The sequence below is a fragment of the Bactrocera neohumeralis genome, chromosome 5 (genome assembly GCF_024586455.1).
Source record: "Bactrocera neohumeralis isolate Rockhampton chromosome 5, APGP_CSIRO_Bneo_wtdbg2-racon-allhic-juicebox.fasta_v2, whole genome shotgun sequence".
NCBI classification, from domain to species: domain Eukaryota; kingdom Metazoa; phylum Arthropoda; class Insecta; order Diptera; family Tephritidae; genus Bactrocera; species Bactrocera neohumeralis.
The window spans coordinates 76,975,513-76,988,175 of NC_065922.1; the positions used below are offsets into that span (position 1 = coordinate 76,975,513).

The 12,663-nt window shown below is 40.1% G+C and overlaps 1 protein-coding gene and 1 long non-coding RNA gene across 3 annotated transcripts in view; one reads left to right on the top strand and one right to left on the bottom strand.

Annotated features, from left to right (window-relative positions):
* Positions 1 to 9,832, bottom strand: part of LOC126760108 (uncharacterized) — an 82,388-nt gene extending 72,556 nt beyond the window's left edge. Inside the window, exons 1-2 of the mRNA XM_050475517.1 lie at positions 9,561 to 9,832; positions 8,138 to 8,552 (exon numbers count right to left, since the gene is read on the bottom strand). Coding sequence (XP_050331474.1) covers positions 8,138 to 8,552; positions 9,561 to 9,738 — 593 coding nt within the window. The 5' untranslated portion in view covers positions 9,739 to 9,832. The remainder of the gene's footprint in view (positions 1 to 8,137; positions 8,553 to 9,560) is intronic.
* LOC126760132 (uncharacterized) lies at positions 4,378 to 12,324 on the top strand. Of its 2 annotated transcripts, none has more exons than XR_007667150.1 (3): positions 4,378 to 4,549; positions 10,279 to 11,996; positions 12,060 to 12,324. It is a non-coding gene; the product is annotated as an uncharacterized LOC126760132 (long non-coding RNA). The 2 variants fall into 2 exon arrangements; XR_007667151.1 differs by having other exon boundaries at positions 11,846 to 11,996.
* The last annotated feature ends 339 nt before the right edge of the window (positions 12,325 to 12,663 follow it).

Sequence of the window (12,663 nt, forward strand, 5' to 3'; positions counted from 1 at the left end):
ACCCAGCATTTGGAACATCCGTTTGTTTCTCTTTCTCCACCGACACTTTCCAGCACTTTCTATTTCTATAAATTTCTAGTTTCCTTTTTCGCACATTCTTTTGTGTGTTGCATTGCATAGCCACTGCATTTTTAAAATTGCACAACCTTCAGCGTCTAAGCTTCCCGAGCGACTTCTCCTTACCTCATAGCTTATTAAGAACACACACACACACGTATACACATACACATGCATCATCCCCGTTTGTTTATCTACCACTCTGTGCAAGTTGCAATTCCCTGCAGCACTCGTGATCTCGCAAACAAGCAACCTACCCCACAAACGCCGCTTCCACCTAACAGCCCACCACACTCCCCACACAACAAACTAGCAGCGCCTTACGACACTCCTCACCACCACCGCACACACCGCCGTCACTACGGCCAAGAGGCCACCTCCTGCCGTTGCATTGTCAACACTCACCTTATATTCGTATTGCATAAAAGTGCTTTGTGCTTTTGCGATTTGTTCAATTGCTTTACATGGCGTTTGAGATTGATGCAATTTTCCCAAAACGCTTTACACTTTTTATGAATTTCGTGTGCACGTATCTTGATGGTGAAAAGATTACACAATTTTTAGGTGAATTATGTATTTGCTCGCTCTATGCAGGTGCCACACACAGTTACACAGTTAAGTCCACTTTACCTGAGGGATTTTGCCTTTCAATTTTTATTCGACGCAAATACTAATTGCACTGCAGGCAGCAGGAAGACCTTTTTTAAATGCTGTTCTCACTGGTCCGTGCAACTCTTCACTGATTTTTACGAATTGCACACAAAATTTGCGCCGTCAAATAGAATTCTCCTTTGCTTTTAGTGAAATTTTCACATAACAACTTTTTCCAATAAAATATATCTATGTAAGCACATAGTAGTAGACACTCATAACATTTTGGCGTTTAAAGAATATATTTTCACTGACTAGCGTTCGCGTTCTCGACAACCGTCACTGCAGGCGTATGCTCTCTACACTAAATTTCCGCACACGCTTATGACATCTCGCAGAGGCAAAAGCCAACCATAGATGTCGACAGTCGCGATGACGACGACGACGCTTAGCATATGCCTTCGGCGCCATTATAAGCCTTTGTCAGCCTCTTGGTTGCGTCGCGCACATCGTGCGCACACCCGAAGTCAGCGCCATCGACCGCGGTTACGCCATACGCCACACGCCATTTGCTGCCAGCCACCCACCCAAGAAGAGTAGAGGCGCAGACAACCAGCTGCTGCTTGACTCCTTGTCCAGATGTGCACAAACGGCGCGCTTGTATGCTCACGCTTAGCGCACCTATACTCTCTGTCAAATGTCAAATACAACAGTCTTGCCGAAGTATGACCTTTTAGCTGTCATATCCTACGCAGTTCGCGCTTGCATCACGTGAGTCCTGTCTCTCCTGCGTGCGCACGCCAACAACACGCCCAGCACCCAAAAGCAGGGTGCATTTGTGCGCGCTCTCTCCCATATCTCTTGCACGTTCTCGCTCTTTCTGCAACCGGCTTTTTGTTCGAGAGCACAGCGGCATTTTATTAGCTTTATTGGCAATATGGAAAGTAACGGCGCATGCGCTGGGAATGCTTTCGAAATTGCAACTGCATGTTTTGTGCGAAATTGATATTCTTCTTCGAAATGGCCAAATGTGCGGTTGTGGATATAGACCGATAATTGCCGTAAGTTGGCAGGCGTAATGGCTTTGTTGTCATTTGCGTGATTATGCTGTCAGTGTGGTAGAGCTTTTTGCAAACATTGCTGTTTGTGTTAGATTGTGTCTTTTGCTTGGTGGTCAACTGTTATGCCAGCCAGGGCCAGCTGCGATTACCGCTTACAACACTTCCTTGCGGCATCTAATCATCACACATTGCCTTTCGATTTTGCTTTTGGCAGCCGGCGCTGTTATTATCACGTAACTGTTATTGAATATTGTCATAAGTACGAAGCGCACATTCGCTAAGAGCTGACTAATACGCGCATACGTATGCACATACTAACCATTGTATGAACTAATTTGCAAGAAGAAACATCACTGATTCAAACAATGACATTAAATTTAATATTTCCTTTTTTGTCTTGCTTTTATTGCCTCTTATATAAAGGCAATTGGCCACACGCGCCGTCATAAAACGGGTGTGTTGTGAAACTTTGTGCTCCTTAAAAAAGTTCAGTAACCTCTAATTGTTGTTGCAAATTAAATTACGCAAAAAGTTCAAACTTAGTCGAAAAAGTCTTTTCGTATTTCTTATCAAACTTCAACATATCTTTTTATATTTATAATGGACTTTAATAAACCAAATATGTACCATTTTGGGCCACCACTTTTTTCGCTAGAGACATTATTCCATCAGTGTAAAACTTTTCTGGTTTCTCGCCGAAAAACTGCGATAAGTAATTTTCACAGGCTTCTCTTGAAGCCAACTTTACTTCATTACGGGAGTTCTGCATTGCCCGAAACAAATGGTAGTCCGATGGTTCAAGGTCAGGGCTATATGGTGGATGCATCAAAACTTCCTAGCCAAGCTCTCCCTGTTTTTGCCAAGTCATCAAAGATGTGTGTGGTCTTGCGTTGTCCTGATGGAAGACGAAACCCTTTCTGTTGATCAGTTCTGGCCGTTTTTTTTTTGATTGCTTCAATCTCATCAGTTGTCATCATACAATGAAATGTAGAATCAATCGTTCGACCAGGCTGGAGCAGCTCATAGTGGATGATTCCTTTCCAATCCCACCAAACACTCAGCTTAACCCTTCGTGGCGTCAATCCTGGCTTTGCGACCATTTGTTGAGCTTCAATTCGCTTGGACCATGATCTTTTTCCGTATTTTCGTATTTGATCTACTTTTCGTCTCCTGCTACCATTCGCTTTAAAAATGGTTCGAATTCATTTCGTTTCAGCAAAGAATTGCAGATGTTAATGTGGTACCCAAACACCGAGCTTCTTTTTGTAGACAGCCTTTTTTAAATGGTTCAAACCCGTTTGATGATTAATGCTAAGCTCTTTAGCGATGTAATGGCTAGTTATGTGTCGGTCTTGATCAATCTGAAATTATAGAATTTCATAGACTTTTTCCACGATAGTTCGACCAAAGCGAGGTGCATTTTTCACATCGAAATTTCCAAAACTACGAAAAAGACTACCCAACATGTACGTATATCGACTTCTACAACATCCGTGATTTAAAGAACGAGGTCAGAAAGTGTGATCTGTTAGCAGGTGCGAAGGCTTACAAAAAATCGCAGTTCAACAGGTTAGATTAGAAGAAAAACGAAGGATCTTACTTGCACAGCTGTGAACATATGTCCTTTGTGATACCCAAATAATCCTACAAATGAAATACCAGATCCTTATAGATCGACGAAGCATTTTGAGCTTAACACAAATTTGTTAAGGCGGTTAATATCAATCCCAGGCGCTTCGCTAGGTTCGTCGAAGGTGATACCAAGATACTTCAATCTCAGTCTGACAAAACCTATTTGACAATGACCAGTTAGACTATTTTGTAGGTGCAGCGAAATTGAATTTGTTAAGAGCAAATAGTTCAGAGGACCTCTTACGGTTCGCTCTTGGATAGAAGTTTCTCACAGTTCTGGGTTTTGACCAGCGCTAGGCGAACTCACGTGAGATCCAGAGAATCAGTGCTAGAGCACAAGCGGTTAACGGAGTACCGACTCGCTTACAGTCGGTTAAAATTAGGATGAAGTTGTATGTTTGGAGCAAATTGAGGCAAAGAAGGAAAGGATACTCTGCGAGTGGTGTTCAGAACGAACTTATTTTATGGAGAGAACTAACTAATCTAGTAATACGAATAAAGTCTAACCCCAAAAATCAAGGAAATAAAGTTAAATTATTGTAGTGTCATGCGAGAATAGTCTGCATTCAAAGCGGAAAAATTATTATGTCAGATTTAAAATTAAAATTACAAGCTCAATTCCTCTCAGAGTCGTTTAATACCAAATAAAAAATAGATGCGGATATTAAGTAAACTGCCATAAAGGATTTTAAAAGTTTTAAACAAAACATTCTTCGACAATGGATGAAGAGATGGGGGGTGTTTCATACCATTAAGAACAATAATTAGAAAAATTATATAAAAATAAGAACTTACGTAGTTCTTTATATTAGCATGTTGGCGAAGTTATGGCTAGCGATAAACAGTTTTAGAGCCTCTGACTGCAATTTTTTATTCTACTGCTATCAATTTGCTACTTTTTATTATTATTTTAATTCCTACACAATTGATTTTCATTTTCTTGAATGCATATACCGAAGTATGTTCTTTTTGTCTGCAATTTTTGGCAACGCCATTTGTTTACTTTGCTTGCCCATTTGTTTTACCGCTGCGGTAGGTTAGGAATACGGCAACATAACGTGACTTGAAGCAGTTGGCACCGCACAACAGTCCCAGTGTCCTTTTATTTTATTTTACTATTTTTTGGCTTCTTGAAGGCACTACAAAACATGTGAAGTGAGCTCTTGTGTCACAAATGATTTTTATTGGGCTACTTATAGTCACTTTTTGTAAGTGCCGATTTATATCAAAAAAGTTTGGCAGCCAATATAAATATTAGATATGAAGAAGAAGATGTTATTTGCTACCGTAAACCGTCATTCTAATAACTATTATATTTTTTTAAATGAAAAGCAAACATTCAGTGCTTGAAATTTGGAGTAATTCACCCGAGCATGCTGAGACGCAATCGCTATTATAGCGTTTATATAATATTAAATACCATTTTCGATTATTTTTTTTATTTTCTTTTCAAAATATGTTAATGTGATTTGCACCCAAGTCGAAATGGATCTCCCACCTAAGCAGTTTTTTAATTTAGTATTTTTTCTAAGCTCTTTCTAAACTTGTATGCTCTGACAACAATTAATCACCAGCACTGACATCACATATTTTTGTTTCTCAACTGTGATGGCTGAAATTCGTTGGTTAAGTGTGTTTTAGAAAAACAAACCTGAAGAAGCAGTCACATAATTAAACGTGTTTTGGCAAAGCACAGTGGTTTAGTTGGGTTTTCCTTTCGGGTTTTACAAAAAAGAATGAATTTTTGCTAGTTAACTTGATTCGAGGAGGGATGGATGGAAAGGTATAGCTTGTGACCATTAATATTCTTACAACAAGTGGGAATGGTCAGCAACATTTAAATGCGAAACACGAACGTCATGGCAAGATTTTAACGGACGCCCTCAGCAGTAAACCTACGAGACTACGATAGATATAAGAAACGCACAATACTGTAATAATATATGTATATGTACATAAATGCAAGTTTGTATATATGAAACTATTTATATGTATATGGTTAATATTAAAAACTTATGACGTGATTACATGGCGCACCTATAGTGGCGTCAGTAAAAGGGTGCAGTAGAAAAGCCGGCAAGCAAGGAATTCCTTATGAATTCCTACTGTAACTTCAATAGGATTCGATGTAAGCGAGGTAACCGATATCCTAGGACTTGTTTTGATTGCCTTGGCGGTGACCTACAGGCCAGGCACAATATAAGAAACGCTGGTGCCGGTGCCAGCCAGTGGCCGGCAGTGTCCTCTGTTATGTTGTGACGTGACATTTATGTTAAGTGAAAGGCTCTATATAAGAAACGATGGTGCCTGGAAAATCTTCAGTCGGCGGTGGCCTGCAGGCCAGTCACTATATAAGAAATGGCCGGCGGTGTCCTCTGTTATGTTGTGACGTGACATTTATGTTAAGTGAAATGTTATCATATGACATGTTAACATGAAATGGCGGTGGCCTACAGGCCAGGCTCTATATAAGAAACGCTGGTGCGGATGCCAGCCAGTGGCCGGCGGTGTCCTCTGTTATGTTGTGACGTGACATTTATGTTAAGTGAAAGGTTCTATATAAGAAATGCTGGTGCCTGGAAAATCTTCGGTGGCCTGAAGGCCAGTCACTATATAAGCCGGATGCCAGCCAGTGGCCGGCGATATATAACATTTGAAAAATGTTATCATATGACATGTGCATGAAATGGCGGTGGCCTACAGGCCAGGCTCTATATAAGAAACGCTGGTGCGGATGCCAGCCAGTGGCCGGAGATCTCCTCTGTTATGTTGTGACGTGACATTTACGTTAAGTGAAAGGCTCTCTATAAGAAGCGCTGGTGCCAGCCAGTGGCCGGCAGTGTCCTCTGTTATGTTGTGACGTGACATTTATGTTATATGAAATGTTATCATATCGCATGTTTACTTGAAATGGCGGTGGCCTACAGGCCAGGCTCTATATAAGAAACGCTGGTGGCTGGAAAATCTTCAGTCGGCGGTGGCCTGCAGGCCAATCACTATATAAGAAATGCTGGTGCGGATGCCAGCCAGTGGCCGGCGGTGTCCTCTGTTATGTTGTGACGTGACATTTATGTTAAGTGAAAGGCTCTATATAAGAAACGCTGGTGCCTGGAAAATCTTCAGTCGGCGGTGGCCTGCAGGCCAGTCACTATATAAGAAATGCTGGTGCGGATGCCAGCCAGTGGCCGGCGATCTCCTCTGTTATGTTGTGACGTGACATTTATGTTAAGTGAAATGTTATCATATGACATGTTAACATGAAATGGCGGTGGCCTACACGCCAGGCTCTATATAAGAAACGGTGGAGCGGATGCCAGCCAGTGGCCGGCGGTGTCCTCTGTTATGTTGTGACGTGACATTTATGTTAAGTGAAAGGCTCTATATAAGAAACGCTGGTGCCTGGAAAATCTTCAGTCGGCGGTGGCCTGCAGGCCAGTCACTATATAAGAAATGCTGGTGCGGATGCCAGCCAGTGGCCGGCGATCTCCTCTGTTATGTTGTGCCGTGACATTTATGTTAAGTGAAATGTTATCATATGACATGTTAACATGAAATGGCGGTGGCCTACAGGCCAGGCTCTATATAAGGAACACTGGTGTCGGTGCCAGCCAGTGGAGGACGACCTCCTCTGTTATGTTGTGACGTGACATTTATGTTAAGTGAAATGTTGGCCAGTCACTATATATAAGAAATGCTGGTGCGGATGCCAGCCAGTGGCCGGCGGTGTCCTCTGTTATGTTGTGACGTGACATTTATGTTAAGTGAAAGTCTCTATATAAGAAACGCTGGTGCCTGGAAAATCTTCAGTCGGCGGTGGCCTGCAGGCCAGTCACTATATAAGAAATGCTGGTGCGGATGCCAGCCAGTGGCCGGCGATCTCCTCTGTTATGTTGTGACGTGACATTTATGTTAAGTGAAATTTTATCATATGACATGTTAACATGAAATGGCTGTGGCCTGCAGGCCAGTCACTATATAAGAAATGCTGGTGCGGATGCCAGCCAGTGGCCGGCGATCTCCTCTGTTATGTTGTGACGTGACATTTATGTTAAGTGAAATGTTATCATATGACATGTTAACATGAAATGGCGGTGGCCTACAGGCCAGGCTCTATATAAGAAACGCTGGTGCGGATGCCAGCCAGTGGCCGGCGGTGTCCTCTGTTATGTTGTGACGTGACATTTATGATAAGTGAAAGGCTCTATATAAGAAACGCTGGTGCCTGGAAAATCTTCAGTCGGCGGTGGCCTGCAGGCCAGTCACTATATAAGAAATGCTGGTGCGGATGCCAGCCAGTGGCCGGCGATGTCCTCTGTTATGTTGTGACGTGACATTTATGTTAAGTGAAATGTTATCATATAACATGTTTACATGAAATGGCTGTGGCCTGCAGGCCAGTCACTATATAAGAAATGCTGGTGCGGATGCCAGCCAGTGACTATATAAGAAATGCTGGTGCGGATGCCAGCCAGTGGCCTCTCCACTGTTATGTTGTGAAGTGACATTTATGTTATGTTATCATATGACATGAAATGAAATGTATATATAAGAAACCTCTGTTTATGTTATGTGATATGTCATATATTTCTTATTTTGATTTAGTGTGAAAATCATTGACATTATCACAATAAGAAATGCAACAAACGTCATTTATGTTAAGTGAAATGTTATCATATGATTGCAATTGAAAATGTTGTGACGTGACATTTATGTTAAGTGAAATGTTGGCCAGATATATAAGAAATTTGCGGATGCCAGCCAGTGGCCGGCGATCTCCTCTGTTATGTGGCACTCACCTTTCATCCGTTTTCGCCTTCAAACCCATCGATGCGGTTGTCACCTTTAAAGCTTGCTCGATCAGAGAACCCAATGCGCTCGATCGGCGTTGATGATGCTTTCGCCCGAGTATTGGCGTGGGCGCTACCGAACTTGCTAATGAATTGCACGCGGAATTAGATGTTGGTGGCACACTCAAAGTAGGCACTGGTATAGCAGCTCTCAGCCGTGCAGTATCCACCGGGTCAGTGTTACAACGCGGACGTGGGCGTGGTAAATATATTTCACTCACTTGCTCTTGCCGAAGTAAACGTTTCTTGGGACGTCCAAAACATAGATTTTCGGAGGACTTATAAAATGCTTTCCGAGCACTTGTGCTCTCTGAGGTGCTGAGATTTGAGTCGCTCGAAGTAAATTTATGGAGCAAAAGCAACGCTAAAGGTTATAAAAAATATGGGTCGGTGGGTTAGTGCAAATGGATCATTAAGTGGACGTGTGAGATGAAAAGTTAATAATTTAAATTTTTGAATTGAAAAGATTAGACGTTGAAGAAGTGGGATTGGTCTTCTAATTATTCGGAGGCTCATATACATACATACGTATATTGTAATGATTCGTATAAACAAAAGGTCTCAGGCGTATTTAAAAGTATATTAGGGCTTAACCAGCTGTAGATTACCATTATCGCTTCACTGCGTCATTAATTCAAATTCCATCCGAACAAGATTATGTTGAAAATATTTTCGGAAAAACGTTTCGCCTGCCGAGAATTAGTTAGAAACCTTAATGATTTTAATAGAAACTAACTTTGTATTTCTATTAATGAACGTTTTGTTAAAAAGGAATGACTTGCTATTAAACTAACCATATATCGACTAGCAGCAGACTGACTGATTAGAAAAATCGTTCTAACTAAAATAAGGCTTGGGCCAACAGATGCTGTTAGCAACGAAATATAGAGACAAAGACGATATCATCTTTCTCATTTCCCGTTGCTATTAGAATCAAGTCTAAGTGAACGAACCCGAATTTGTATACGGCCAAGGACTGTCAATTCGACACCATTCCGCGAAATTGCTTCAAGAATGTTATCTGCCGCTACAACAATAGCCACAAGTTATAAGTGACTCTAAGTTGCTTTCTTCGTCTTAAGGAAATGTGAGGATTCGCTATTGGAAATAAGAAAACTGTTTTATTTCTGGATTGAAGAACGGAGATCAAACTCGGTCAAAGAATCAGCACATTCCCATGACAGTCGGATCTACGTAACCGGAACGGACCTGGATTTTTATCCGGCCAAGGACTAATAACTCGTCAGAATTTTGCCGCTACAACAACAAAGAACTAGCAACTTTTAACGTTATGAAATCAACAGCACAACACGCTCATTAATATCCCACGGCGTCCGCATCTAGCGCTTTCCCGGCACTGTCCATTACTCACATTTGCTGCTCGCGGTCTTCCTCAAATCGTGATTGCTTTCGCACTCCTCCAACGATTCCATTGTATCCAAACCAGGTGAGATGGAGCGACTGATGCGCCGATGACCCGGGCGCAATGGACGCAAATAATCCTCCGTATTAACGGACAGATATTGCATGTTCTTGTAATTTTGCGTCATTTTTTTTTTTAATTTCGGCCGCGGCAATTTAAAGTTAATTCTGAAAACGGCTACTCTTATATTTTAAGATTCAAACACAATAAATTTTACACGTTTCACACTTTTTGTACGCCAAGCGTCGAGCGTACGCTTACGCTGCCACTGAAATTGACAATGAAAATTAGTAAAATACGCGCGATTGAGGGCGCCGTCTCACTGAGGGACACATTTTCGTTTGTTGCAAAGAAAAATAAAAAAAATATATTCGTGAACAGCGAAAAGCAAAATGCCGGCGTTTGAGTGGACCTTGGCGTCAAAGGCTTGCGATTGTTTCCGCTGCAAATTCGTTTCTTAAATCGACTGCCGCCCCCTTGGCTTACCCGTTTCATTTTTATTTTTTGTTATTATTGTATTTTGTTATATTTCTGGCGTGTTTGTTGTCAATACGCTTTTGTTTTGCTAGCTATTTTGTAATGAGAAAACATTTGCTAACGATATTCACAATGAGGATTTTGTTGTTATTTTTGGTGCGCGATTTTTTTAATTTTTCTTTTTTTGCAGTTCATCGATATTCTTTTGTCACTTAATGCTAACGAGTAAATGGTAATTCTAGTTTATTGCTTCCGCTGATACAACAGTTAGAACAGTTACACAGCTAGCGAGCGCATGTTGAGCGATGACGCGCCCACTTTCACCTGCAACAAAAAGCGGTCTAATCGGCAAGCAAAGTACTCATATGAGGAAATCGTCTAATTGACCAGCTAATTTCTGCAAATGAGAGTGTTGTTGTGCGTGCCGGCTTCGAGGTTCAGGCGCTTTATTAAATTAAAGTGGTGGCGACAGACGACAGGCGGCACTTCTACCGCGCGCCTTGCAAAGTATGAACTTTTGCTTATCTTATTGAAAATTGTTTAATAAAACTTTAATTAATTTTATTTTATAATTTTAATTTCGTATGAAGTAAGTAATATTAATTATAGCAATGCTTTGCATTTGAAAACTTCTAACACTCCCACGCTTGACTAGTCGTTTGTATGCGCTCATCCGTTGGCGACCTTTAAACTGAGCGACTGCCTTCATTTGCCTTGTCTTTGCGGTAACTTCTGCTCGAGCGCTCGAATGTAGCACTAGATGGCTAGTTGTGGCGCGATTTGCTTGTACAAACGGTAGTGTGTGTGTATGTGTATATATGCGATATATAAAGTGCTATGTAGTTAATGGAATTTTGGCTGCCGCAGCTCATTCATCAAAACACAAGCAAGAAAAAAGTGCCATTTGTGCTAAGTAAAGGCGCTGAGGCGGGGTCAACGGCAGACGCAGGGCTAATTCAATGTTTAATTTATAGGTTTTCATTGATTTCACTTGTCTTCTTTAACTAATTTATATATATGTATGTACATATGTATATGTAGTAAGATTGTATCATAATCGCACTGGCAACTAGACTCTTTTTGGGCCACGCTTTTTGTGTGTTTGTGGCATGTTAGATAGTATCAGGCAACATAATAAGCAAATGCTTAACTTATAAATTTGTTTGTTGGTGACTTCAAGATGTTAAAAATTAATTAATTATAATTAATTAGAGTTTTGTTACTGCAACAAATATTTTTTTTCGTAACTGGATTTCGAACCTGCGACCAATTGTTATTTGGTCAAGCGCACACTCACTTATGTGTCATATACATACATACATACATACATACATACAAACTTAATGTTCTAATAAATATCTTCCTCTATTAGATTTGTTTACTTTGCGAACAGCGACTCTTGGCGCACTGCCCAGGTGGAATAACAGAATAAATTTAAAAATTAGAGCTTAATTAGAAAAACAACTAAAATTATATATTTATTTATTAAAACAAAAATTTAATTATTGTTGTTGTTGTACAAGAGTAAATAAATTAATTAGAAATACGAAAATTAAATATTAAAAAAAAGAAATTTAAAATATAATTACGATGTGTTGTTGTTGTTGTGATATTGAAGTAACGAAATGCAGATATTTGTTGTTGTTTTTACAGTAGTTGTACAAGAGTAAACTAATTAATTAGAAATACGAAAATACTTTTTCGACTACCAATATAATTACGATGTGTTGTTGTTGTTGTAATATAGTGATTAGCAGATGTTTGTGCCTACCGGTCCAGCTAGCATACCCTATTGCTTCTTAACAATACGGAAAGTTCCCAAAATATGTATTAGTAGGGACCACTACAAGCCACTCTGAATCATTGAGAGGAGAACTGACGTGCCATACATCAGCAAAAGGCTTAAAGGTATTTATAAAAAAGCATATTTATTTATAGACATACTATGTCAATGTATGAATTTCTTCACAGATGTTAGTCAACATATGCCATAAAAAACATATGGCAAATAAATGTGCGCCTAAAAAGCTGCTACGTTCAGTATAAAAGCGGAAATTTATGTGTGTGTGAATATATTCACAAAATAATACGTATGTACGCATACGTCTAGAACGAAGAGAAACCAAGAAGCAATTTCACTATTTTATGTAATTTTTAATGTATGTAAAGTTCGAATAACATTCATCCTAATACTATAATAAAGAAAATTATGTTAATGAAAGCGGTTGTTATAACAAAATTTGCAAACATAATAAAAATGCATAAATATATTCTGATATTTACGCCAATTTAACTAAAGTAGCCCGGTATCGGCGATTCTGAGAAATGCACAGTTTCTTAGAGAGAAATTGTGCGAAATTTCACATGAATATCTCAAAACCTGACGGACTAGCTCGCGTAAGTAACGGATAAGACAAGACGGTAAACGGATAGACATGCCTAAATCAGCGCATCTGATCATTTATGTATACACCTTATGGATCTCTGATTTTTGCTCCTGGGTGTTATAAACTTCGTGGCAAACTGAATAGTGTCTTGTTCAAGGTATAAAAATCACACGAAAAAGCTGGAATAC